This window comes from Tursiops truncatus, chromosome 2 (assembly GCF_011762595.2).
Source record: "Tursiops truncatus isolate mTurTru1 chromosome 2, mTurTru1.mat.Y, whole genome shotgun sequence".
NCBI lineage: Eukaryota > Metazoa > Chordata > Mammalia > Artiodactyla > Delphinidae > Tursiops > Tursiops truncatus.
The window spans coordinates 124,530,264-124,557,582 of record NC_047035.1 but is presented as its reverse complement, the minus strand read 5'-3'; the positions used below and the strand labels follow the sequence as shown (position 1 = coordinate 124,557,582).

Sequence of the window (27,319 nt, the reverse complement as noted above, 5' to 3'; positions counted from 1 at the left end):
GGTGAGAGAGCTCCAGACAGAGGGAAAGCACAGGCAGGAGAGAGACTGATGTCCTCACAAACGAAGAGCCCAGTTCGGCTGGTAGCAGTACCCTGAAGGGTGTCCTACAGAATCCACTCTCTGGGCAGTGGAGGAGGGCACCAGAGCTGCTGATTTGGAGGGGTGCTTTAGGAAGAGGGAGTGGCCAGGTGGAGAATGAGCCCACAGGCCAGTGGGCACAGAATCCAGGCACAGCACTACGAGGGAAGAGGACCAGAGTGAAGGGGTCCAACGGCATTTCTGGAGATGGAGTCTTGATGAAGGGAGGTCAGCACCTCCATCGACATTAACGGTGATGTCAGGGAAAAGGAACAGACGTGGGCAAGAGTGGGATTAGGGAAGGAAACAGCCAGTGTTAACAAAGTGTCACCAGGACATCTGATGGACATTGAAGCTCAATAAAGTAATTGCTCACACCCTGTCCTACAGTTCCTTATTATGGTAAAGAGAGACAATTTAAGTGACTTTGTCATCAAGATGTATATTATGTTCTTCCTTACTGAGGAATAAATATGTCTTTGCTTTTTTCCAAGGAAAAACTAAACACTCCCACAAAGCAAATGGCAATTAGGATGAATGACAGCAATTCGTACTGTGAGCACAGTGTCATTATACTGGATCTTCACTGTCATTACATGGTAAATACCTGTCCTGGGAGTGTAATTTGCATCCACAAAGCTTGCTACCTTGGCATCAAAGATCTTACTTTTTTGATTCTTGGATTATATGCCAACTGCAGGTAATTTATCCTGTAGCTAGATCCATCCTAAAACCCTGAGCACATTCGTGCACACAGGATCACGTGGGCACTTGTTAAAATGCAGATTTTAACTGTCCTGGCAGGTGCACTAAGGAGGCCTGGAAGGTACATTTGTACCAAGAAGCCAGATGGGGCTTGGACCTGGTTTGAAGAACTTTGTTCTATAAAACACAAGATTCAGCAAGTTCTTTAAGAGGAACAAACAAAAGGTGACAAGTACATTCTAAGGAAAAAATAAAGGAAGAGGCACTTGAAAGTTTCATTTCATTCCTGAACTGCAGTGCATACAAATATTCCCCTCAAATAACTTGAAAAACCTTATGAATCAGTGTTTAAGTTTTTTACTCTCCAAATGTAATACAATTCTTCAGCTAAAACAAGAGTAATGAGACAAAATGGTTCTGAAAAGTACAATAGAAAAATATTGTCCACTGGTTTATTTTTCCAAATGAGCAATAGGCTATTTACAAATAAGCAGATCTCCAATGATGTATATTAAAATGGCAAATCTATTACTGTTTGAAATCTAAATGAAAAAAAAATTTAAGGCACATTTGTTCTGTGAATTTAAAACAAACTTTCTGGTTTAATGACAGATTCATTTCACTTTTGTCCCCAAAACACGTGAGCACCAAGATTATCAAAGAACACTTAATATTTAGTAAAACAGTAAGGAATGTAAAAATTAAGGAGGGGGAGAAGAGTTTTCAAAAGGAAATCTTTGGAGATCAGTTTACTGCAAATAAAATATACTAAACATTCCTAATACACATAAATACTAATAACTAACAGGTACTTGGGAAATGGCAGAGTTCTAAATGATGGATATTAAATAAATTAAAGGTATTTCAGATATAAAGGATAAAACAAAACAGTAATTAAAGAATGAGACACCCATCTCCATCAACATAACACGGACAGGATGAAGTGATCAAAATCTGATACATTTCCCCCCAATGCTTTCATTAGGGTTGGGTCTTTTTTATTGTCTTTGTTTTAGCTTGCATACATTAGATTTATGACAATAATTCTTATTTGCCATTCTAAATATTAATATTTTACCCTTTAAAAAGAAGGGTCTGGAGAAGAGAAAATGCCAGACCCTTCTTGAAATGTAATGCCAGGTCCATTAGGCCACACTAATTACAACAAGAACAGCCATCTATCTTTTACTGTGCTTTCCCTTCTCCCTTTGCTTTGAAAAACCTTCAAAAATGAGACAAGATTGGGGGAAACAATCACCTTTGGAAAGCTTTCTTGAAGATGATGATACAGCTACTATCACATTTCTTTATTTGACAACTGCAACATAAAATGGCTTAAAAAAATTGCTGTAAAAAAAGACAAAAGGTAGAATCTGTGCAAAGTTAACAGTTACAACAAAACGTTTACCAGAGTTACAGTGTTTTGTTACAATAATACTTTGCAGGAACGTTCATGTTTTCTGCCATAGGACTATAGCAAAGAGGTCTGAAAAAGAAATATTAAAAAAAAAGTTTTGTTCATCAGGTACATTTCAAGTCATAATTAAGCAGGTCTGCTACATAATGTTCAGCAAGAAAATGTGTTCAAAAGGCAAACATGATCACATTTTTGTTCAAAAAACTCAATCTTCAAGGAGTCCTCTGTAAGAAAATCATGTGTAAAATATATCCTTGTATGGACTTCAAAAACTGATCATACAAAAAAATTTTGAAAAATAAATTAGGTAATTAAAAATGTCTTTTCCAGCAAAGCTGGACATTAGGCTGTCCTCACTGAGCCATTATTATTGCTGCTTTTACTGTAATTTGGGTCATTTTTTTCTAGCCACATTTCAGCCAACTGCTGTGTGGACCCATATGTTGATGCTTTGGACCCCAAGCACATTTTGTACTGTTTGGGATCAAGGTTGGGATCACAAAAGACAGGATGGTGGACGTGGACTACTCCTACTTCTTGGCTCCTAAATGTCTTCAAACCTGCCTGGACAACCTTGTTGAAAAGGTCGACATCCTCGAGCCCCCAGCCTTGGATAGAAACATCAAAGCCACCTACTTGGACGAGATCTCCCTTATAAATACAAGTAATGCCAAACCCATAGTTTCTCCAGAAGCCAGTTTTTTGAGTAAAGGCAAAATGGTTGTCACTGGGAACCTTCCCACTATAAACAATCTTAGGATCGTACTGGCTAAAGATGATTGGAAAATATATTTGTTGGCCCAGAACTGTATTTGCTCGACATCGCTGAAGAAATTCTGTAGTAAATACAAGGTCAACGTCACAGAAGAAGAGCAAAGATTCATTATTAAATTGGGAAGATCCCACTTCTAGGGCCAGAGCTCTTGAAAATTCTCCAGACACAGGCAAAATCTGCATGTCGGCTTTCGGGTACTTAATGCGGTAATCTCTCATGAGTTCAACTTGCTTGGCCTTGTCGGGGTTGGAGTCAGAATTAAAGAGTAGAACAACGAGCCTGACATTCTGATTCGGAATGAGACATGTCTTCTCAAAGTTCCCCATGAATCTCACAAACATGTCAAAACGTCCAGACAAAGGAATCAATATATTGATCTTTTTCTCTTTGGGTTCTTTGTGCTCATCCTTGGACCCAGGGAGCTGAAAGGGAACAAGCTTCTTCAGGGAATTCGAGAGAAAGGACAAGGATCCGGATTCTTGATTGATTTTGTTGGCCAGTTCCTTTGCATCCAGCTCCTCGTGTTCCACAAACTGGATCTTGCTGAAGGTCTGCTGTAAATACGCATGCCTCCGCACAGGCACCGTCATTTTCTTTCCTTTGTGTTTTTTGTACAGAAGCAGCAGGTCCAGAATGTACTCGGCCCCGTACATGGGATTCACTCGGCGATAGCCGTACTGTATCTCCTTAAAATCAATAACGCGCCCTCTGGTCTTGGCGTTGGCATTGATCATCTCCATGACCTGCATGACAATGTCATCCAAGGCCTCCCTCTGCGCGGAGTCCATCCCTCTTCGAGGGGGTTGGCTGTCAGCAGCCGAATACAAATATTTCCCAGTCAGAAACTCCCACTCCAGAATCTCCTCTCGCTGGCGGGGCTGAAACCTCATGAAGGAAGGAGGAATTCCCAGCTGGAGGTCTTCTTTATGAATCTCGGTGTTGCTATATTTGCTCATCAGGACAATCTCTCGGTGCAGCTGGATGGTGCGGTGTCGAAGCTCAGCAATCTTGCGGCTGAGCATGTAGCTGTGGAGCCTGTACTGGTAGGGTGGGTTTTTGTTAGGGTGCAGTGTGATGGCTCGGTGAATTTTACTGTTATGGAGATCTCTAATGTACCCCTTCTTGTTCTGTTCATAATTCTCATAAAAAAGCTGCTGCATCTGTTAAGAAACAAAAAAAAGATTGCTATTAGTATTACATGACTGAGTGTCCCTCTATTCTTATATTTCCTTATAGACCTGCATACTCTAAAAAAAAAAAATCTAAATATTAGAAATCTTTCTAAATGAGTCAGAGCATATCTAAGATCCCAGGTAAAGCCCGATCTACAGCAGTCCAATGAGAGCAGAAGAATTATAAACCACTTAAAGAAACAAGACTTCATCAATAACCAGAGTTAGCCAATACAATTCTGTAGGCAAACAGAATTATGAAAAGGTTTTCCCATGAAGTAAAAGTGTAATCCTGAGCTCACAGCACACCAACTCAACATACCTGGAAGAGAATGCCACTGCTGGTCCCCACCAAGCCCGTGAAGGGGACCTAGGAGCCAAGGTCCCCTCCCTGAAGACTGGCACCCAAAAGGAGCTGCCATCTGAACAGGAATAAACTGCATCGGTGGAGTGAAAAGGAGAACTCCAGGAGGATGACCCGAGCGCAGGATTAATGCTGCTTCCAGGGAGCTGAGCAGAAGGAAAGCCATCCAGCCACATGCAGGAAGAGGCCTGCAACTGGGAAGGGCATGCTGTAGGTAAAACCAAGGGTCTGCGAGGTTACTGGGAGCACACTTGGAGAATCCTTTAAACATCTCTGTGTTCCTGTGCAGGCAGGAAAGGGCCTGCTTGCTAAGCGCCACGTCTCGAGCACCAGCAGAGCCAGCACATGGGGGCTCAGAGTGTGGAGTTGAAGGACAGGAAAGGCAAGGGGACTCATTATCCCACCCCACTCTCCCTCTGTTCTAGGACACTGACTGGGAGAAACAAAAGTTTGAGATCCATCAGCCAAAACTGGGTCTGTTCCCTCAAGCTAGATAGAGAATATACTTAATTCTCCAGTACATTCAAGCAACAGGATGGTGAGCTCTACAAAGCCTTCTAGAGTAAAGAACAAAAATTTCCAAAAAATTTTAGTAAAAATAACACTTGTGGGACTTCCCTGGCAGTCCAGTGGTTGGGACTTTGCCTTCCAATGCAGGGGGTGCAGGTTCGATCCCTGGTAGGGGAGCTGGGATCCCACATGCCTAGCTGCCAAAAACCCAAAACATAAAACAGAAGCAATATTGTAACAAATTCAATAAAGACTTTAAAAATGGTCCATGTCAAAAAAAATCTCAAAAAACAAAAACATTTGTGGTCGGTATCTGATAAACTAGTCCTATTTTATTTGTGGCTCAACTTTGTTTTTCTTGATCATATTATTAAATACTAACTCTTGATAAGAGTGCATGGATTTGGATCAAGTAGGCCTTTGGACAGTCGTATTTTTGATTTTTTTTCCTTGAGCCACTAAAGTTATAATAATAGAAAAATACAGATTAGCATTTTTACACCCCATTTTCTTTTTCTATACAATTACTACAAGCTACCAATAAATGAAGCCAATAAGAGCAAAAAGAAGGGAAAGGCTTCTGAAGAATGGCTTAAAAGAAAAAAAAAGAGCATACAAGTAACGCTGCCGGTGCTGAGCAGGGGCTGCACACGCACCCACTCACTCACTCAATTCCCTGGAGCCATGAGTCTGCTGAACGCTGACCACCTGTGTCTTGTCCTCAGCGGAGCAACTAGCCTGGAACTGCAACACCTCCTCGCAAGTGCCCTTACCATTTCTGACTTTGCTTTCCAACATCATCTACAATCAACAAACGAGGTATGTGCATACACGGAATTACCCGCTGAAATGATTTCCAAACGTTACATTACTTAGATAAGACAGTCAAGTAAAAAAAAAAAAGAAAGAAAAAAAAGAAAAGGAAAGGAAAGGAAGCAGAGTGTCTCTCACCTCTGAGAGAGAGCACCACCTTTCTCAAGTGTGCAGCGGGCACCCCCACAAGCGTGCAAGTGTCCACTCACTGTTTCTCTCAGCACAAGCAGCACTTAGCTACTCAAATTCTTGACTTAATACATGGACCAAAATAAAGCAGTTTGGGATTTGCTGAAAGAGGGCTTGAAGAAACTGATGTCCGAACTCCTCCAACCCTGGATAGACAGGCCACAGAATGATGACCAAGAAAAATGACAAGGTAATCAAATCATAAGGACCATAAGAATTTATCTTTCTTTTAATTTCACTCCTCAGATGGGTCACAACAAAAGAGGTTTAATGAAAATCCTGTCGAAAGTGTTTTCACTGTTCATTTTCTAGCTGGGCTGATTCCTGGGTACAAACTGCATGGCTGCAAGGTGACAAGTGAGTGTCATCTGAGGATTCAAAACCATGAAGAAACACTGAGGAAAATTCTTTGCAGGTGCTAAAACAAATGCTGTCGTTTCCTTCCTCTGACCCTCACCCCTGTATGCCCCAACAACTTGAGGCCATTTTTCCAGTTTTAACAAAGTTAGCCTTTACAACATGCATCAAATAGCTGGGCAAGCCACCTGACTCCATGACTCCACCTGAGGACACCACTGTGTGAGGAGAGGCACTCAAAGGTTGGCAACATGCCCACCACAGCAAAAACTCAGCAACAACCCAATGCTCCATGGTCGGGGACTACTACAGTCACTACCGTAAGCTATATGGTGGAAGGCTTCCTAACAATTTTGGCAGAGATTTTAAATATTTGTTATAATTACATATTACTTCCATTTTATCTGCTTATAATTTCAAAATTTTTAACAATGAGCATGAAGAACCACGTCTTTTATTGAAAGGTCCCTTTATGTTTCCAAGAATGCAGGCACACTGAGCCATCAGTCTGGCCTTATAAGCTGCTTTCCAAAACTAAGAATACTCTGAAGCAGGTGGTGCTCCTTCCTCTCCCCGTGCTGCCAATCCCATCTCCCCGGGTATTTCAGACCCTGCTCTGCTCCTGCCCTGCTGGGTGATGTCTCAGTCTCCCAATGGGTCTTCTTGCAGAACTGTTCCTTCCTCAATTCTGCATGGTAGCAAAACCAATCTTCTTAAGAATATGAGTGGTAGAACCCACATGATTCTCTCTTCCCAAATACTCTTAAAAGAGAATAAAGAATGCAAAAGGAATAAACCCATAAGGACCAAGAGAATGGGGTAGGAGACACAGACACAGTAGAGAAGAGATGTCCCAAAATTCTAAGAAAATGGAGAGTGAAGGAAGATGAAACCCAACAGACTGCTCTGAAGAGTAAGCCAATTTATTTAATCCTGAGAACCCTGCGGAAAGATACCAGTGTTGCAAGGCGGGTGGAGGCTGGGGCTGAACACAGGGAGATTGGAGGAACTGGATATATGGAGCAGTGAGAGCCCCACAGTTCCTCCCCACATACCACCATGGCGGGTGGTGGGAGATGCCCAGCAACTTCAAAAACACGCTCCCAGTTATTCCGGCATTTAGATGATGGGTCTGTTGCCAGAATTCATGCAGGGTTGCATATCAATTGTTGCAACTAAACTAGGACTGGTGAGTAGTAAATACTGGCGGTTTCTTGACACATTCATCTTTTTAAAAAAATAATTAATTAATTTGGGGCTGTGTTGAGTCTTCACTGCTGCGTGTGGGGCCTCTCTAGCTGCGGCGAGCGGGGGCCGCTCCTTGCTGCGGTGCGCGGGCTTCCCATTGCGGTGGCTTCTCCCGTTGCAAAGCACAGGCTCTAGGCGCACGGGCTTCAGCAGTTGCAGCATGCAGGCTCAGTAGTTGTGGCTCACAGGCTCCAGAGCACAGGCTCAGTAGTTGTGGCATGCAGGCTCACTTGCTCTGCAGCATGTGGGATCTTCCCGGACCAGGGCTAGAACCCATGTCCCCTGCATTGGCAGGCAGATTCTTAACCACTGTGCCACCAAGGAAGCCCTAACACATTCATCATTTACAGTAGTTATTCCTGAATGTCACTGTCTATAGGTTATTTGCCCTTACTCCTCTGGGTTTACTTCATTGATAAGCACATAAGCCTGAAGTTCAATCTGTCCGCAAATGAAATCTGAACACCTAGAGAGGGATGCGTTCAAGGCTGACAGTAGAGGGGAAATGAAAGTCTAAACAGTAGGACCCCCCAGTCCTCTTCTCCCAAATGGCTCTCAGAACACTGGTCCCCCACTTCTCATTCCAAGTAGGAGGCTGGAAGCATCTTTTCTGTATCAACTAAATAGCCCCATAGATATCTACAGTCCTCCAACAAAAAACATCACCCAAAAGTTGATCACTACAGCAAGGATACTAGTTTAAAAAAATCTTGCCTATAGAGCTTCTAGTTAGTTTTTCAATGCTTCAGCCTCAAATGACAACTGACAGCCAAGGACCATCAGGCAGTTGAACGAGGGTTCCAATGGGAAAGATGCAGACAAAACAAGGAAACAAAAAGCTTGGTGGAAATAGAAACAATGCAGTGACTAGAAGAAAAACTCAACAACAAAAAAACCAAAAATTATAAGGTATTCAAAGAGAAGCTACTGTATCTGCACAACAAAAATGGAATACTATAAAAAAGATAATCAGAAAACAAAAAAGCTCTTGAAATTAAACATAAAATAGCAAAACAAAAAGAGTAGAGATTGAAGATAAAGTTGAAGAATATTCCAGAAAATAGAAAAACAAAACAAAAAAAAACAGGAGAGAAAAGTATTCACTCTAGAAAGAGAAAGCACATGGGGAAGAAAACACAAAACATGGGTCCAAAATTACTCAGGTGCCTGGATTGAACCCTAAGTGCCCAGAACAAAGAGTACAAATTGGGAACACTACAGATAAAACTATTAAAAACTTGCATAGAGGAGAAAAAAGGCCATATACAAATAATTCAGAAACTGGAGTGGCACTAAACACAGACAAAACTAAAGAACAATACCTTCAAAAGTGGGAGGAGTGAAAATTATTCTCCACATAGAATTCTCTTCCCAACCAAGCTATCCATCAAGTAAAAGGGGAGAACAAACAGCTTCAGATATTGAAGGACTCAAATTCTACCTTGCATTCATTCTTTCCCAGGAAGCTATTAGAGGATGTGCCCATCTAGAATGAGGGGTTAAATCTGGAAAGATGACATAGGATCCCAGAAACAAGGAGTACAACACAGAAGGAAGAAAAGAGAGACCCAGAATGACAGTGCAAGGAAATCCTACAAGAACAGTACTATGGACTGCATGTTTGTGTCTCCCCAAATTCATGTGTTGAAACTCTAATCCCCAATGTGGCACTATTAGGAGGTGGGGCCTTTGGGAGGTGACTGAGTTTAGATAAGGCCGTGAGTGTGGGGCCCCCATGATGAGATCGGGGCCCTTATAAGGGGATGAAGCACCAGAGCACTGTCTCCCCACTATGAGGACACAGCAGGAAAGCAACCATCTGTAAACCAGGCAGAGCCCTACCCGAACCCAACCATGCTGACACTTTGATCTTGGACTTCCAGCCTCCTGAGTGTTTAAGCCACTCAGTCTACAGTATTTTTGTTCTAGCAGCTGGAACAGACTACGACAAAGAGCTTTGCAGCAGGGAACCAGTGCACATGGTAAAAGGCACAGATGTTCACTGCTTGCATCTCCAGAATCCAGATGAGTGCCTGACATGCTGCAAGATACTCAACAGAGAGCTGATGAATTAATGATTAACAGCAGTCTTAATGCATACGAAGTATCAAGAAACTGGAAGATCTCAGTGCAGAAGAACACAGCTGATGTGGATAGACACAATACAATATACTTGTGTTCCTGTGACCAGGATACATGTTAAAATGTAAAAATCAGCAGCACATTTTGAAAAAGAATACACACCCTTCCACCAAAGGATATAGCTGTCATTTGTTTTTTACTCCCCAGAACACCAGTATATAAGTGTACATTTTATTCTTAGCTATCAAAACCCTGCACAAGGGGAGCGAGGTCCATCGGGAGTCCTCTATGAAAGCAGGTCTTCAGTGCATGACTGATTATTTCTTACAGACTCGATAGGACAACATGTCCCCAAACATTTTCAGGAAAACATTTCTCAAAACATTTTAGAAGCTGTCTGTGGTCATTACTTTCATAGTGACTGAAGTCTAGGTAAGCTTTATCTGAAATACAGAGTGTGTGTGCTAAAGGCATAAATACAGAGAAGAGAAAAATATTGACTGGCAGGCTTCTGAAAGGCTTAAAATCCCCTGGAACCACTGTAGACTGAAAATTTTAAGCTACAGTAAAGTTGTTGTAGGAACCTTCTGGCTGAAGTCTGGCTGAAAGGAATGTTGTGTTACATTCTTTTTCTCTTTTTATGAAGAAGAAATCTGTTGCAAGACAAAAGTGTGTGTGCGTGTGTGTGCAGCATGTGTGTGTGTTTGGGGGAGGCAGCACTTATTTTATTAAAAATAAGGTCAACTCTATGCCCATATTAGCTGGTGCCCCCCCATGTCACCCCAAAAGATTTAGTCTACTAATATTGCTATAAAATAAATGTTTTAGACAAAGAAGCCACTCACTTGGCAGACTAGATGGAGTACATACCTGCAATGATCTTTAGAAAATCTAAATAAATGCCAGTGAAATAGCTCCCTTTCTAAAAGGACAAATAAGGGTATAAGTACTTCACAGATGATTAGATAGAATGTAACAGGTGAGGACATGCACTTCCACATAAGGATATTAATGGTAATACTCAGACCCTGCCCGAATCGGCTTCCAGTGGCACCTTTTGGTCCTTTAGCACATTTAGCAATCTCCCTCAACTTCTATACAAAGTCTTATTACAAATGACTTTGGTGTAGAGGTAAGGAACCATTTTCGTTTCACCCTCAATGTGGTGCAACAGGCGAGGAAGAGGAAAAATTCAGATTTCAGGGAAACTTCTTTGGAGAAGAGAAATACATGTCACAAATCAACTTCAAAATTAAGAACAGGAATATAAAGTATAATTCAAAGTAAAAATTTCAATGAGATATTAAGGCTAAGTTAAGGAAGAACGATCCAGAAATCATCTGTGATCCTGAAAAGGAGCCGGGCGGCTGGAGGGAAGTACTGGAGAAGCAACCCAGTGCTTAGACTCTGCCCTCTCCCAACCCCACCTGACCAGACCTCCAGGGCCAGCCCCCGGCTGAGTGCACAGCGCCCCACCTACTGTCATCTACCCCCTTAGCACTTTTATCCCAGGTCACACTATCCACAGTTCACATGAAGCCATCTTAGTACTCTCGGGTCTCATTTTTGCCTTTGTAGTATTTCTGGCATTTGCATTTGATTTTGGAATCCCTGGCAAAGTTCTCAAGTTATCTTTGTTTTCACCTTGACTAGTTTCTCTGCTGTTATTTGGGTTTTTCCTACCTTTTGTTTTTCTTTGAAGGTGCCTGGTTGCATTTAAGAAGGCATGCTGTGGGTGGATGAAATTGAACCACTTCGTTCTTAGGCACTTGAATGAGAAATAGTTGGATCGTTAAGCTGAACATCTATACCTTCTATCCATTGTCCCTCTTTCCCTCATGTTATAGCTAATTCCACTGCTTACTACAATATTCCCCATTAAGCAGTCTCTAAGAGGAATAATCATATGACTAAGGGAAGTGGTTAGCAATTTTCTAGTAACAGAAATGAAACTATTATTTATCTGGAAGAAAGTTTAGAATATAACAATTTAAAGAATAAAGGTTAAGAAATAAGGCTACATAGAGACATTTACTGCTTTTATACTACCAATAAGTTGTAAGACTTGGACAAGTCATTTGAATTTGTTGGGTTTCAAGTTTTCTCATTTATAAAATGACGGTATAGAGGTTCCTTCAAGGTGAAGAATTCTAAGATCTTATGTGCTAATTTTAGAACCCGTCTCATATAATTCTAAAGTCATGTCCTGATGTTCTTCAACCCATCCATCCTGATATGGTTGAAGGTGTAACATCAGAATGTTACAGGATTCTAGGTTCACCGAATCAAACTGTATTAAACGGTTAAAAACACATCCCAATGAACTGTTTCCATCCCATAAAAACAAACCTCCAATTCTGTTACAAATGAAAATAGTTAAGAATATGAGATTCATAACAGTTCATTTTAGTAACTCTAGGGGTAACAAATATGTAATTTTTTGGTAATAAAGAACATGTATTTTGAATAGTACCAAATTTAGAACAAGGACTTTGTTATTAAAAAGTACTTCAATAATCTATTACTTGGCACAGTCTTTGGAAGAATATTATAAAATGGAAAGTTAAAAAGTACTGCAGAAGACAAATCAATGCACATAGGTTATTTAATAATCACAAGGAATACCTTATTTAAAACACACTAAAGAAGCCTTTTTAAGATGCATGGAATACCACTGATGGTTTAAAGTTAATTTCCAGTGTCCATAAAACAGCCCTTAATCTTTGTTCTAAAAAGTACCCTCATAGGGCTTCCCTGGTGGTGCAGTGGTTGAGAGTCCGCCTGCCGATGCAGGGGATATGGGTTCGTGCCCTGGTCCGGGAAGATCCCACATGCCACGGAGCGGCTGGGCCCGTGAGCCATGGCTGCTGAGCCTGCGCGTCCGGAGCCTGTGCTCCGTGACGGGAGAGGCCCGCGTACCGCAAAAAAAAAAAAAAAAGTACCCCCATAATCTTGGATTCCAGCAAAGCCATCTCCCTTACTGTGAGGTGTTTCAGGACTCTGAGTCAGTCTACAGTAAATCTGAAAGGGGCTAATAAATATCAAGGTCACGCGATTCCCAGGAACTTCTAGCCAGCTGGGAATAACCATTAACTACCCATGCCTAATCTTCAGTTAACAAATACCTCTAGGGTCTTCATTAGCAAATGTCCTTCTCCTCTGCAATGAAGGCCAACATTCTCATTAAGTTAAGGCTCTTCCCATTAACTGTTTACATTAATGTCATCATAAAGTACATACTTCAGCCATATCAACAGACTATCACTGCTCCAGATGGACAGCTATTTCTAATTCTGATTTATACAGTGTTTTAATTCACTGCAGAGAATTTGTTTTCTTACCCTTTTGTTCTGAGAACTGATTCAAAGAAAATATGGGTTGTCTAAATGTCAGGAGACCATAACTGGTGGTAGTTTCAAAATAACCATATTCACAAGTTTTAAATATTTAAATTAACAATGTCATACACCTGCAGGTAGGGTTTCCAGATAATTTATTGTCTGAAGCAGGATCTTCTGAGATGAAAGAGGAAATCCGTTAATAATTAGGCCAAGATCACTGGTATAAACTGGGCCTGTCCCCAGCTCTCAAGACATATGGTTACCCTACATGTCCCTATTAGGTCTCCTCTAATTAGTTTTCTGTAGGCTTTGCCAATTTTCAACCAATTAAGTTCAAGTATTAGGTGCTTAGTATTTTTTTTTTTTTTTTTTTTTTTGCAGTACGCGGGCTTCTCACTGTTGTAGCCTCTCCCGTTGTGGAGCACAGGCTCCAGACGCGCAGGCTCAGCGGCCATGGCTCACGGGCCCAGCCGCTCCGCGGCATGTGGGATCTTCCCAGACCGGGGCACGAACCCGTGTCCCCTGCATCGGCAGGCGGACTCTCAACCACTGTGCCACCAAGGAAGCCCAGGTGCTTAGTATTTTAAAGACTCTATTCAAGAAAGTAAGTTTTTCATGGGAATTAGGCTGGGTCTCTAATGGTAAAAAACGAGAACTATGTGTGTATGTGTGTGGGTGTGTCTTGAATGGTTACTGTCAAATTCTGAAATCCAAATACCTTTTAAAGAAGCCTGACACATTTCAAAATAGTTGAGAATTAACCTTGGCAAAGTAAACAAAAACTGTTGGTAGTAATTTAAGACTTCTACTGATACATAAGACAATATAAGTGATCAAGACCTGAAATCAATAGAGTTTGCAAGTGAACATTCCATGGTCTGAATAGTCAGCAGGGACAGTGGACAGGGGAGAGAGCCCTTATCTGCAGTCAGAACACTGTATCTAAACTTCCAGCTCAGGTCTTTACTCAGGTCTGACCTAGTGGGAGTCACTTAAAGCTTTTCAAGCATCACCTTTTTTTTCCCATAAAGCAGCAAACTTGGCAGGATTATGCAGAATGAATGTATGCAGAACTATCTTTAAATGACCAAATTCTTACGCAAATGCAGCACCAAATACTTAACTAAACATTCACATTAAAGGCACTGTACCAGGCAAGGAAAACTTCACAAGGCCACATACAAAGAAAGGATAAATGTGCGCGTACACATACACATACACACACGTGCGCGCACACGTATACGAGACAGAGCATGGCACTGGGCAGACTGACACGGGACATAAACGAAGGGCTCTCTCTAAAACTCGACTCACAGCTGGCACTTGGGTCTAGTCCCCACTGGCCTCCGCTGACACATCACTCACAAGGCTGTTCACTAACTCCAGTCAACATGTGACACACCAGCTCTCTCATTTGACCAAAAGTCTATATGATAAACTGAGTTAACTAAGCTGTGATCTAGGGGATCACCAAAAAACAAACCAAAACAAAAGTAAAACTAAAGACACACAGGGGCAACATGAGAGAAGTGCACCAGGTTGGGGAGTCAGGAGAGCAGGACATACAGAATACAGCCCAGTGAGGTCCGATTTTTAGAGAGAAGCTAGAAATCTGGCTATTTTGTGTAGAGCCTCCTAACTTTTAAGTCAGTAACCAGAGCTCTACACACCACCAGTCCTTCCCATCAAGCTTCTTAGATAGCCAAATCCACCAGAGGGCAGACAGCAGAAGCAAGAAGAACTACAATCCTGCAGCCTGTGGAATGATAACAACATTCACAGATAGATTAAATGAAAAGGCAGAGGACTATGTACCAGATGAAGGAACAAGATAAAACCCCAGAAAAACAACTAAATGAAGTGGAGATAGGCAACCTTCCAGAAAAAGAATTCAGAATAATGATAGTGAAGATGATCCAGGACCTCGGAAAAAGAATGGAGGCAAAGATCCATAAGATGCAAGAAATGTTTAACAAAGACCTAGAAGAATTAAAGAACAAACAAACAGAGATGAACAATATAATAAATGAAATGAAACTACACTAGAAGGAATCAATAGCAGAATAACTGAGGCAGAAGAACGGATAAGCGACCTGGAAGACAGAATGGTGGAATTCACTGCTGTGCTGCAGAACAGACTAAAGAAAAAAGAATGAAAAGAAATGAAGACAGTCTAAGAGACCTCTGGGACAACATTAAATGCAACAACATTCGCATTATAGGGGTGCCAGAAGGAGAAGAGAGAAAGGACCAGAGAAAATACTTGAAGAGTTTATAGTTGAAAATTTCCCTAACATGGCAAAGGAAACAGCTACCCAAGTCCAGGAAGTGCAGCGAGTCCCATACAGGATAAACCCAAGGAGAAACACGCCAAGACACATGGTAATCAAATTGGCAAAAATTAAAGACAAAGAAAAATTATTGAAAGCAGCAAGGGAAAAACGACAAATAACATAAAAGGGAACTCCCATAACGTTAACAGCTGATTTCTCAGCAGAAACTCTACAAGCCAGAAGGGAGTGGCACGATATACTTAAAGTGATGAAAGGGAAGAACATACAACCAAGATTACTCTACCCGGCAAGGATCTCATTCAGATTTGATGGAGAAATCAAAAGTTTTACAGACAAGCAAAAGCTAAGAAAATTCAGCACCACCAAACCAGCTCTACTACAAATGCTAAAGGAACTTATCTAAGTGGGAAACAAAAAAGGACCTACAAAAACAAACCCAAAACAATTCAGAAAATGTTAATAGGAACACAGATATTGATAATTACCTTAAACACGAATGGATTAAATGTTCCAAACAATAGACACAGGCTTGCTGAATGGATACAAAAACAAGACCCATATATATGCTGTCTACAAGAGACCCACTCCAGACCTGGGGACACATACAGACTGAAAGTGAGGGGATGGAAAAAGATATTCCATGCAAATGGAAATCAAAAGAAACCTGGAGTAGCAATACTCATATCAGATAAAATAGACTTTAAAATGAAGAATGTTACAAGAGACAAGGAAGGACACTACATAATGATCAAGGGATCAATCCAAGAAGAAGATATAACAATTGTAAATATTTATGCACCCAACATAGGAGCACCTCAATATATAAGGCAACTGCTAACAGCTATAAAAGAGGAAACTGACAGTAACACAATAATAGTGGGGGACTTTTAACACCTCACTTACACCAATGGAAAGATCATCCAAAATCAAAATAAATAAGGAAACAGAAGCTTTAAATGACACAATAGACCAGATAGATTTCATTGATATTTGTAGGACATTCCATCCAAAAACAGCAGATTACACTTTTTTCTCAAGTGCGCAAGGAACATTCTCCAGGATAGATCACATCTGGGGTCACAAATTACCTCAGTAAATTTAAGAAAACTGAAATCATATCAAGTATCTTTTCTGACCACAACGCTATGAGATTAGAAATGAATGACAGGGAAAACACCATAAAAAACACAAACACGTGGAGGCTAAACAATACGTCACTAAATAACCAAGAGATCGCTGAAGAAATCAAAGAGGAAATCAAAACATACCTAGAGACAAATGACAATGAAAACACGACGATCCAAAACCTATGGGATGCAGCAAAAGCAGTTTTAAGAGCGAAGTTTATAGCTATACAAGCCTACCTCAAGAAACAAGAAAAATCTCAAATAATCTAACCTTACACCTGAAGTAACTAGAGAAAGAAGAACAAACAAAACCCAAAGTTAGCATAAGGAAAGAAATCATAAAGATCAGAGGAGAAATAAATGAAATAGAAACAAAGAAAACAATAGCAAAGATCAATAAAACTAAAAGTTGGTTCTTTGAGAAGATAAACAAGATTGATAAACCATTAGCCAGACTCATAAAGAAAAAGAGGGAGAGGACTCAAATCAATAAAATTAGAAATGAAAAAGAAGTTACAACAGACACCACAGAAATACAAAGCATCCTAAGAGACTACTACAGGCAACTCTATGCCAATAAAATGGACAACCTGGAAGAAATGGAAAAATTCTTAGAAAGGTATAACCTTCCAAGACTGAACCAGGAAGAAACAGAAAATATGAACAGACCAATCACAAGTAACGAAATTGAAACTGTGATTAAAAATCTTCCAACAAACAAAAGTCCAGGACCAGATGGCTTCACAGGTGAATTCTACCAAACATTTAGAGAAGAGCCAACACCCATCCTTCTCAAACTCTTCCAAAAAATTGCAGAGGAAGGAACACTCCCAAACTCATTCTATGAGGCCACCATCACCCTGATACCAAAACCAGACAAAGATACTACAAAAAAAGAAAATTACAGACCAATATCACTGATGAATATAGATGCAAAAACCCTCAACAAAATACTAGCAAACAGAATCCAGCAACACATTAAAAGGATCATACACCACGACCAAGTGGGATTTATCCCAGGGATGCAAGGATTCTTCAATATACGCAAATCAATCAATGTGATACACCATATTAACAAATTGAAGAATAAAAACCATATGATCATCTCAATAGATGCAGAAAAAGCTTTTGACAAAATTCAACACCCATTTATGATAAAAACTCTCCAGAAAGTGGGCATAGACGGAACCTACCTCAACATAATAAAGGCCATATACGACAAACCCACAGCAAACACCATTCTCAATCGTGAGAAACTGAAAGCATTTCCTCTAACATCAGGAACGAAACAAGGATGTCCACTCTCACCCCTATTATTCAACATAGTTTTGGAAGTCCTAGCCATGGCAATCAGAGAAGAAATAAAAGGAATACAAATTGGAAAAGAAGAAGTAAAACTGTCACTGTTTGCAGATGACATGATACTATACATAGAGAATCCTAAAAATGCCATCAGAAAACTACTAGAGCTAATCAATGAATCTGGTAAAGTTGCAGGACACAAAATTAATGCACAGAAATCTCTTGCATTTCTATACACTAATGATGAAAAATCTGAAAGAGAAACTATGGAAACACTCCCATTTACCACTGCAACAAAAAGAATAAAATACCTAGGAATAAACCTACCTAGGGAGACAAAAGACCTGTATGCAGAAGACTATAATACACTGATGAAAGAAATTAAAGATGATACCAACAGATGGAGAGATATACCGTGTTCTTGTATTGGAAGAATCAATATTGTGAAAATGACTAGACCACCCAAAGCAATCTACAGATTCAATGCAATCCCTATCAAATTACCAATGGCATTTTTTACGGAACTAGATCAAATCATCTTAAAATTTGTATGGAGACACAAAAGACCCCGAATAGCCAAAGCAGTCTTGAAGGAAAAAAACAGAGCTGGAGGAATCAGACTCTCTGACTTCAGACTATACTACAAAGCTACAGTAATCGAGACAATATGGTACTGGCACAAAAACAGAAACATAGATCAGTGGAACAAGATTGAAAGCCCAGAGATAAACCCATGCACCTATGGTCAACTAATCTATGACAAAGGAGGCAAAGACATACAATGGAGAAAAGACAGTCTCTTCAATAAGTGGTGCTGGAAAAACTGGACAGCTACATGTAAAAGAATGAAATTAGAACACTCCTAACACCATACACAAAAATAAACTCAAAATGGATTCGAGACCTAAGTGTAAGACCGGACACTATAAAACTCTTAGAGGAAAACATAGGAAGAACACTCTTTGACATAAATCACAGCAAGATCTTTTTTGATCCACCTCCTAGAGTAATGGAAATAAAAACAAAAATAAACAAATGGGAACTAATGAAACTTCAAAGCTTTTACACTGCAAAGGAAACCATAAACAAGACGAAAAGACCTCAGAATGGGAGAAAATATTTGCAAATGAATCAACGGACAAAGGATTAATCTCCAAAATATATAAACAGCTCATGCAGCTCAATATTAAAGAAACAAAAACCCAATCCAAAAATGGGCAGAAGACCTAAATAGACATTTATCCAAAGATATACAGATGGCCAAGAAGCACATGAAAAGCTGCTGAACATCACTAATTATTAGAGAAATGCAAATCAAAACTACAATGAGGTATCACATCACACCAGTTAGAATGGGCATCATCAGAAAATCTACAAACAACAAATGCTGGAGAGGGTGTGGAGAAAAGGGAACCCTCTTGCAATGTTGGTGGGAATGTAAATTGATACTGCCACTACGGACAACAGTATGGAGCTTCCTTAAAAAACTAAAAATAGAATTACCATATGATCCAGCAATCCCACTACTGGGCATATACCCAGAGAAAACCATAATTCAAAAAGACACATGCACCCTAATGTTCATTGCAGCACTATTTACAATAGCCAGGTCATGGAAGTAACCTAAATGCCCATTGACAGACAAATGGATAAAGAAGTTGTGGTACATATATACAACGGAATATTACTCAGCCATAAAAAGGAACGAAATTGAGTCATTTGTTGAGACGCGGATGGATCTAAAGACTGTCATACAGAGTGAAGTAAGTCAGAAAGAGAAAAACAAATATCATATATTAATGCATGTATGTGGAACCTAGAAAAACGGTACAGCAGGGCAGAAGCTGAGACACAGATGTAGAGAATAAACGTATGGACACCAAGGGGGGAAAACCGTGGTGGGGTGGGGATGGTGGTGTGCTGAATTGGGCTATTGGGATTGACAAGTATACAATGATCTGTATAAAACTGATGACTAATAAGAAACTGCAGTATATTAAAAAGAAAAAAAAGTCAGCAACCAGTTTAAACTAGAAAAAGACAGAGAGAGAAACACAAAATAAGTCTGTGGGTCAAATATGGCCTACAAGTTCATTTCCTCCTAGGATTTTAAAAAAATCTCTTCCTGATTTGTTATGGAATCTCACTCTATCTAAAGACATTTTGTATCATTTTAACTTACCATATTTATCAAGTAATATCTTACCGAAACCCCCCTAAAGATTCAAGCAGCCTTTAAATGATGAAAGCCTAATCAGTGACGGGAGTTGCTGTCACAAGACAAGGCCACCAGGAGAAGGCAGCAAGCAAACTGGGGGTGGAGGGGGTGGGGAGAAGAGCACAGCTCAACTACCCTGCACTCAAGTCTCGTAAAGCACAGCTACCACTTTAGAACCCAGTGGTGTGTATCACAGCTTTGTTTCACACATTAAAGTCAGTAGTTCAGCCAGGTACACAGCGCTGAGGAATCTACAGTGGGGTTGGGGGATAAACAGCGGGTTTGGGATGTCCAGGCTTAATGAACTCTGTGGGGTTAAGGCAACCTGTGTAAATCTGAGAAGGGATTCTCACTACACAACAATCACACAAAGCTTTGAGTTCTTTAAGTTTTCTTTCACAAAAGATCATAAGAAAACTTTTCTGGAGAGAAGAATGAGAAGGAAAGGGAGTGTTTCTGTGGGAGAGAGAAAGGCTATTAAAGCTTTAAATCCCACAGTGTCAAATTTCTAGAGAAGTGATACAAATAAACATTTTCAAAACACAGGCAACCAACAAAGGAGCAAAAAGGCAATACAATGGAGCAAACATAAGTCTTTTCAAAAAACGGTGCTGGAACAGCTGGACATCCACATGCAAAAAAAAATATATCAACCTGGACACAGACTTTAAACTCTTCATAAAAATTAACTCCAAGTAGACCACAGACCTAAATGTAAAACACAAAACTATAAAACTTCTGGAAAATAATAAGAGAAAACCCAGATGACCTTGGGTATGGAGACACCTTTTTAGGTATAACACCAAAGGCACAATCCATGAAAGAGATAACTGATAAGCTGAACTACATTAAAATTAAAAACTTCTACTCTATGAAAGACAATGTCAAGAAAATGAGAAGATAAACCACAGAGAGGGAGAAAATATCTCTAAAAGACACATTTAATAAAGGTCTATTGAAACTCAACTATAAGAAAATGAACAACCTGATTTTAAAAAGGTCAAAGACCTTATATACCTCACCAAAGAAATACAGGTGGCAAATAAGCACATGAAAAGACATCCAACATCATATGACATTAGAGAAATGTAAATTAAAACAATGAGATACCACTACTCACATATTAAAATGTCCAAAATACAAAATACTGAAAACACCAATCACTGGTGAGGATGTAGAGTAATAGGAACTCTCGTTTGTTGCTGGTAGGAATGCAAAATGGTACAGTCACTTTGGAAGACATTCTGGCAATTTCTTACAAAATTAAATACATTCTTACTGTAAGATCTAACAATTGCATTTCTTGGTATTTACCAAACTGAACTGAAAACTTGTGTCTACACAAAAACCTGCACATAAATGATTATAACAGTTTTATTCATAATTGCCAAAACCTGGAATCAGTAAGTGAATGGATAGACTGTGGTACATCCAGAAAATGGAATATTACTCAGAACTAAAAAGAAATGAGCAGGACTTCCCTGGTGGTCCAGTGGTTAAGAACCCACATTCCAATGCAGGGGACGTGGGTTTGATCCCTGGTGGGGGAACTAAGATCCCACATGCCACAGGGCAACTAAGCCCATGCACCACAACTACTGAGCCTGTGCGCCACAACTAGAGACCTGATGTGCCAGAGCCTGCACACTGCAACTAGAGTGAAGCCCTCATGATGCACTAAGACCTGACACAGCCATACATACATAAATATTTTTTGAAAAAAAAAGAAAAAAAAGAAATGAGCTATCAAGCCATGAAAAAACATGGAGGAACTTTAAATGTATATTATTAAGTGAAAGAAGCCAACCTGAAAAAGCTACATACTATATATATAATCCCAACTATATCACATTCTGGGAAAGGCAAAACTATGGAGACAATAAAAAGATCAGTGGTTGCTAGGGGTAGGAGAGAAGGATGAACAGGTAAAGCACTGAGGATTTTAGAGCAGTGAAACTACTCTGAATGATACTACAATGGTAGATACATGACATTACACACTTGTCAAAACCCAGGGCATGTTCCCAAGAGGGAACCCTAATGTGAACTATGGACTTTGGGTAATTATGATGTGTTAATGTAGGTTCATAGATTGTAATAAATGTACCACTTTGTGAGGGATGTTGATAGTGGGGGTGGTTTTGTGTGGCAGGTTGGGTGGAGAGGGCTCGGGTATATGGGAACTCTGCACATTTTGCTTTGAAGCTGAAACTACAAAAACACAGAGTTTATTAATTTAAAAAAAAACACACAGGCCACCCATTAGGAAAAAAATCCTCGAAATATTTATGTTAATTAGATTCTAGGAAAACAGTAAATCTTTTTCTCTGGCTTGTTATTTATAATCAAGTCTTTCATTCTTTCCTTCATTCATCCATCCACTCACTGCTCTAGGCAAAACAAAACCTTTAGATAAATATATAAAATACTCTAAACTTCAGATCCTTTGTGGAAAGAGGTAGGTGAAAATAAAATGCAAGTGATTATACACACTGAGTACAATCTTTTGTTCTTGAAGACAGTAATTTAAACTAAAAAGACTTTACAGAGGAGAACTATTTTTTGAGTGAGAAGCCAAGCTTTTCTCCCTCTGACTCTCTCCACAAACGCACACATTCTTCACAACGCACAACCCCTTGAGAGAAAAACCTATTTTTATTCATAAGTCATTGCCCAATCAATACTTGATGAATAAATGAACAGGATTATTTCTCCCGTTTTACAAAAGAGGACAGAAAGATTGATCACTGAACAATAAGTGGCTCCAGACAATATTTAAGCATAACAAGGAAAGAGCAGGACCAAGCTCTTCAACAGAGGGGCTAACTCTTAGAAAAGAAAACCACACCTGCCTGCCTCCCCTCCCCTCACAGACCCCAGACAGCCTGTGGAAGGCAGGCAGACCCCAGTCAAAGGCAAGACACTGGCACCCTGTCGACCTCCATTCCCTCCCCAACTCCCAACAGATATGGCAACAAGAGCTGAGAGGACAGGACTTTAAAATATGGATAATCTGTGTCATCAGCAAAATGCCAGAGGAACTGAAAAGTATCCTTAAAAGAGGATCAGTTAGAATTCTCACAAATTACACTAACTATCCCTACTTGTTCCACTGAAGTCCCTTGAAGGCAGGCCTCAACTGTTATTTCTGTGCCCCAGCATGTCACTGAGCCTGGCACATAACAGATTCCCTTAAGAAACATTTACCCAAAGGATAAAATGCTAATAACTGAGAGTTTCAGTGCACTAAGCAGAGCATGATCTGCTCAATATCCCTAATTATCAGAGAAATGCAAATCAAAACTACAATGAGGTATCACCTCACACCAGTCAGATAAATGCTGGAGAGGGTGTGGAGAAAAGGGAATCCTCCTACACTGTTGGTGGGAATGTAAAATGGTGCAGCCACTATGTAGAATAGTATGGAGGTTCCTTAAAAAACTAAAAATAGAGTTACCATATGACCCAGCAATCCCACTCCTGAGCATATATCTAGGGAATACTCTAACTTGAAAAGATACATGCACCCTAATGTTCACAGTAGCACTATTTACAATAGCCAGGACATGGAAGCAACCTAAATGTCCATCAACAGAGGAGCAGATAAAGATGTGGTGTGTGTGTATACACACACACACACACACACACACACACACACACACACACACAGTGGGGTATTACTCAGCCACCAAAAAGAATAAAATAATGCCATCTGGAGCAACATGGATGGACCTAGAGATTATCATACTAAGTGAAGTCCAAGAAAGACAAATATCATATGATATCACTTATATGTGCAATCTAAAATATGATACAAATGAACTTATTTACAAAACAGAAACAGACTCACAGAGAACAAACTTACGGTTACCGAAGGGGAAAGTGGGGGGGGGGGGGATGGATAAATTAGGAGTTTGGGATTAACAGATACAAACTATTATATATAAAATAAACAACAAGGACCTGCTGTGTAAGCGCAGGAAACTACATTTAATATCTTGTAATAACCTATAATGGAAAATTAAGATGAGAAAGAATATATATACACACATATATAAATAACTGAATCTCTTTGCTGTACACTAAAAACTAACACAACATTGTAAATCAACTATACTTCAATGAAATAAATTTTTTAAAAACAACAAAAAAACCCAGCATCATCCTACACTTCCAGAACAACCTACCTCCCTCATACAACCATCCAACAGAACCCTCTCTTAGTTACATGTGAGAACACAGGGCTTTTCCTTTGAAAAGTTCTTCAGAGGCACTGGACTTTATAACAAAGGCTTATTTACCCGCAGTCCGTAATAGAAGGTAAGCATTAATAAGCGGCATCTCTGGGAGGCTCTGCGAAGCACTCAGCATGGGCTCACTCATGGAAGGCTATGACAGGTCCTGCTGCTCTGCACATCTCACACACCAGGGGCTGGAGCTGGCGATCAGCAGCTGCTCCGGGCTCCCAGGGCGGGGCGGCCCCTGCTCTCAGGGAGCTCACCCTCCAGGGTCAGGACAGGCAGTTTACAAAGACCAGGTGAAACAGGAGACAGAGAAACAGAAAGCAGGGAGACCGGAGAGAGGGGAGCTTCGCAGACTCAGGAAGGGAAGGGGGAAATCTGAGCCAAGACCTGACAGAAGCAACTGGGGAGGGAAGTGTTCCAGAGGGCACCACAGGTCAGACTAGAGAAGATGCTATACTCCCAAGAACTGTCTGTCATCTCTTCTACGAATCCGCTCACCTACTCTGTGCCAGGAGCAGGCCTGAGGCTGGGCCCCCTGAGCACCATGGCCAAAGCGGCCATCCTCCCTCCAGCCCACACGTCCTACTACAGTCCCTCCAGGCCAGCTCATGGTGAGGCTCGTTCACGTGTGCAGTGGGGCCAATGATGAGCTGGGGTTAGATAATGGAGTGTGTGTGTGTGTGTGTGTTTCTGTGTAGGGAGAGACAGAATTTTAACAGCATAATCAATATGAAAGGTTTAAAAACTGGAAATGACTTCCTCAAACTTTCTGAATAAGTGTATATATGTATAAACCGTGGGACCAAATTTTGGTCAGACACAGCATAAGAAGTGGAGAAGCCCATTTTTAATGTGTGCACAACACAAACATTCCTGGCACCGAGGAAGAAGATGTGGGGCCAGCACCAATCTCCCACACTGCGGGAATCGGAACCATCACCCTCTCGGCGATGGGGAGCACAGTGGGATCATTCTCACTGGTGAGCTGGTGGGGGCACTGAGTCTCAACAATGGGGTGGGGGTGTTGGGAGAGGAAGGGCCACTCTAGGGACAGTGCCACTTGCACCCAGCATAGATCCTCACACCTCCCTCTCCACCCACTTCTTTCTTCCTCACAATTGCTTTACAGGCAGCAACAACCGCCAGCCCTGGCCCAACACCAGAACCAAGTGGGATCCAAGGGCCAGCCCAGTTGTCTTAAAGTAGAAGTGCCTCAAGAGTATTGAGCAACTTTCCCTCAGTGCCCTCTGGATGGAGTGACTGAGTCTTGGGCAGAAAGCCATTACTAGTAATAGTAGTTAAGTAATCTTTAAATTAGAAATGTGAAAAGAAGACTGATCATAAAAATAAGAATGGGTAACTTCTATTTTATCACTAACATTTATTTACACATGGGCCTCGAGTACTCTAAACTGAAAGGAAACAGAATGAAAAAGTTCATTCCTGGTAAAGTTATCTCCACTAATTAAAAGGGCCTACCCTCCTGTTTCTTAGCCCGTTCACGCACCAACACATTTTACATGGGGACTTCAGCTGAGAAACAGTTAAGCAGGCTAGGTAACACTTTAAAGTATTTCAAAATGATATGTTTTAATGACTGCATTTTAAATGATAACTTGTACATTAATTTTCCTCTGAATTCTGCAGCCAATGCAACTCTCTAGCCATCAATTTTGCCCTCATGTCCCTGTTTCCTAATTAATATTCTGCACCTTTAAATACAACTAATAATCAAGCACTAGAAAAAGAATGGGAGAACTGCTTCTAAACACCAAATGCAGTAGTATTTAATCACACCCAGAACTTTCTGCTCCTACAATAGAACCACTGCACATACATGGTCTCCAAGTCCCTGCACACCCCACTTTCTAATCTTGCCTCTATTTCTAAATTACATCACAACCTCCGACAGCATGTGTGCATGTGTTTGGTTGAGGGAAAGGGGAGACAGTGAGAGCCATGAAGCAAGGGCTGGGAGGATAACCACTGGGGTCTTTAAAAAGTCAAAATTCAATTTCAAGAGTATACTTCTGAAAAGAGGCCAAAAAAATACATCATCTACTTCTTTGCCCGAAGTTCTGAACAGATTCCACAATGTGTGTCTTATTAAAGACCGACTACAATGAAATAAAGGGAGATTTCATGAATGAAGTGTAGTCTTAACCAGCATTTCAAAAACCTGCACTGTAAGCCAGGTGATTCTTAAAATGCCATCTTGTAGAAATACTTAACTCACTTATGATTACTGACTATTTCTAAACCTTTTTTAATTATTATAAAGTAATATACGTCCATTACAAAATACAGAAAACCACTTATCCTACTCCACTGACATTTGAAATATATTCGTTCTAATACACACATATGAATATCTTTATTCACGTATAAGGTAATGATACCGAGCAGCGGGGGCTCCTGGGCACCAAAGTCTTTCTGTGTCCCCCATTTCTTTAATTACAGGAAACAGGCTTCACTCAGCCTCCGTGACCTGCCCTGAGTTCCAACAGGCAGATTCAAGCAGTTGTTAATTAGGGAATGGAGGGGATGTAAGACAAGGGAGAAACAGTCAAGAAAAGCAATAGTGCAACCTTGGGGCAAGGTCCTGGTTCCCCATCAAGGGATACACACAACAATATCTTTGAGCTGTTTTGCAGATACTGAAACCCCCACCAGATGGGAGAAGTTAACAGTTAACCATGGTATGCTGCCACAAGCATGCAGACCTCAGACGGTGGGAATCAGAAGGTCGATGATGCTGACTCCCACTTACCTCACCACCAGCCAATCATAAGAATGTCCCTGAACTGATCACGCCCTCTTTGAACCATTACTATAAAACTTCTCACTACCCCCTCCAAGGTGGGGGTGGGGTGCGGGTGGGAGGCGGGGAGACACACAGTTTTGAGGGCATAAATAAGCCTGCTATGGCCCCCTTTGCCTGGCAAAGCAATAAAGCTATTCTTTCCTACTTCACCCAAAACTCTGTCTCCGAGATTTAATTTGGTGTCAGGTACAGAGGCCGAATTAGGCTTCAGTAACGAAACCAAATTATACTTGGTAAACTATACAGTGCGTATATAAGT

General features: G+C 40.6%; 1 protein-coding gene across 2 annotated transcripts in view; it reads right to left on the bottom strand.

The window, feature by feature from the left end:
• Positions 1 to 1,124: 1,124 nt before the first annotated feature.
• The window catches only part of CHSY1 (chondroitin sulfate synthase 1), a 75,389-nt gene continuing 49,194 nt past the window's right edge, over positions 1,125 to 27,319 (bottom strand). For both annotated transcript variants that reach the window (XM_019945915.3, XM_019945917.3), the window contains exon 3: positions 1,125 to 4,135. In XM_019945915.3, the coding sequence (XP_019801474.1) occupies positions 2,543 to 4,135 (1,593 nt within the window). In that variant the 3' untranslated portion in view covers positions 1,125 to 2,542. The remainder of the gene's footprint in view (positions 4,136 to 27,319) is intronic.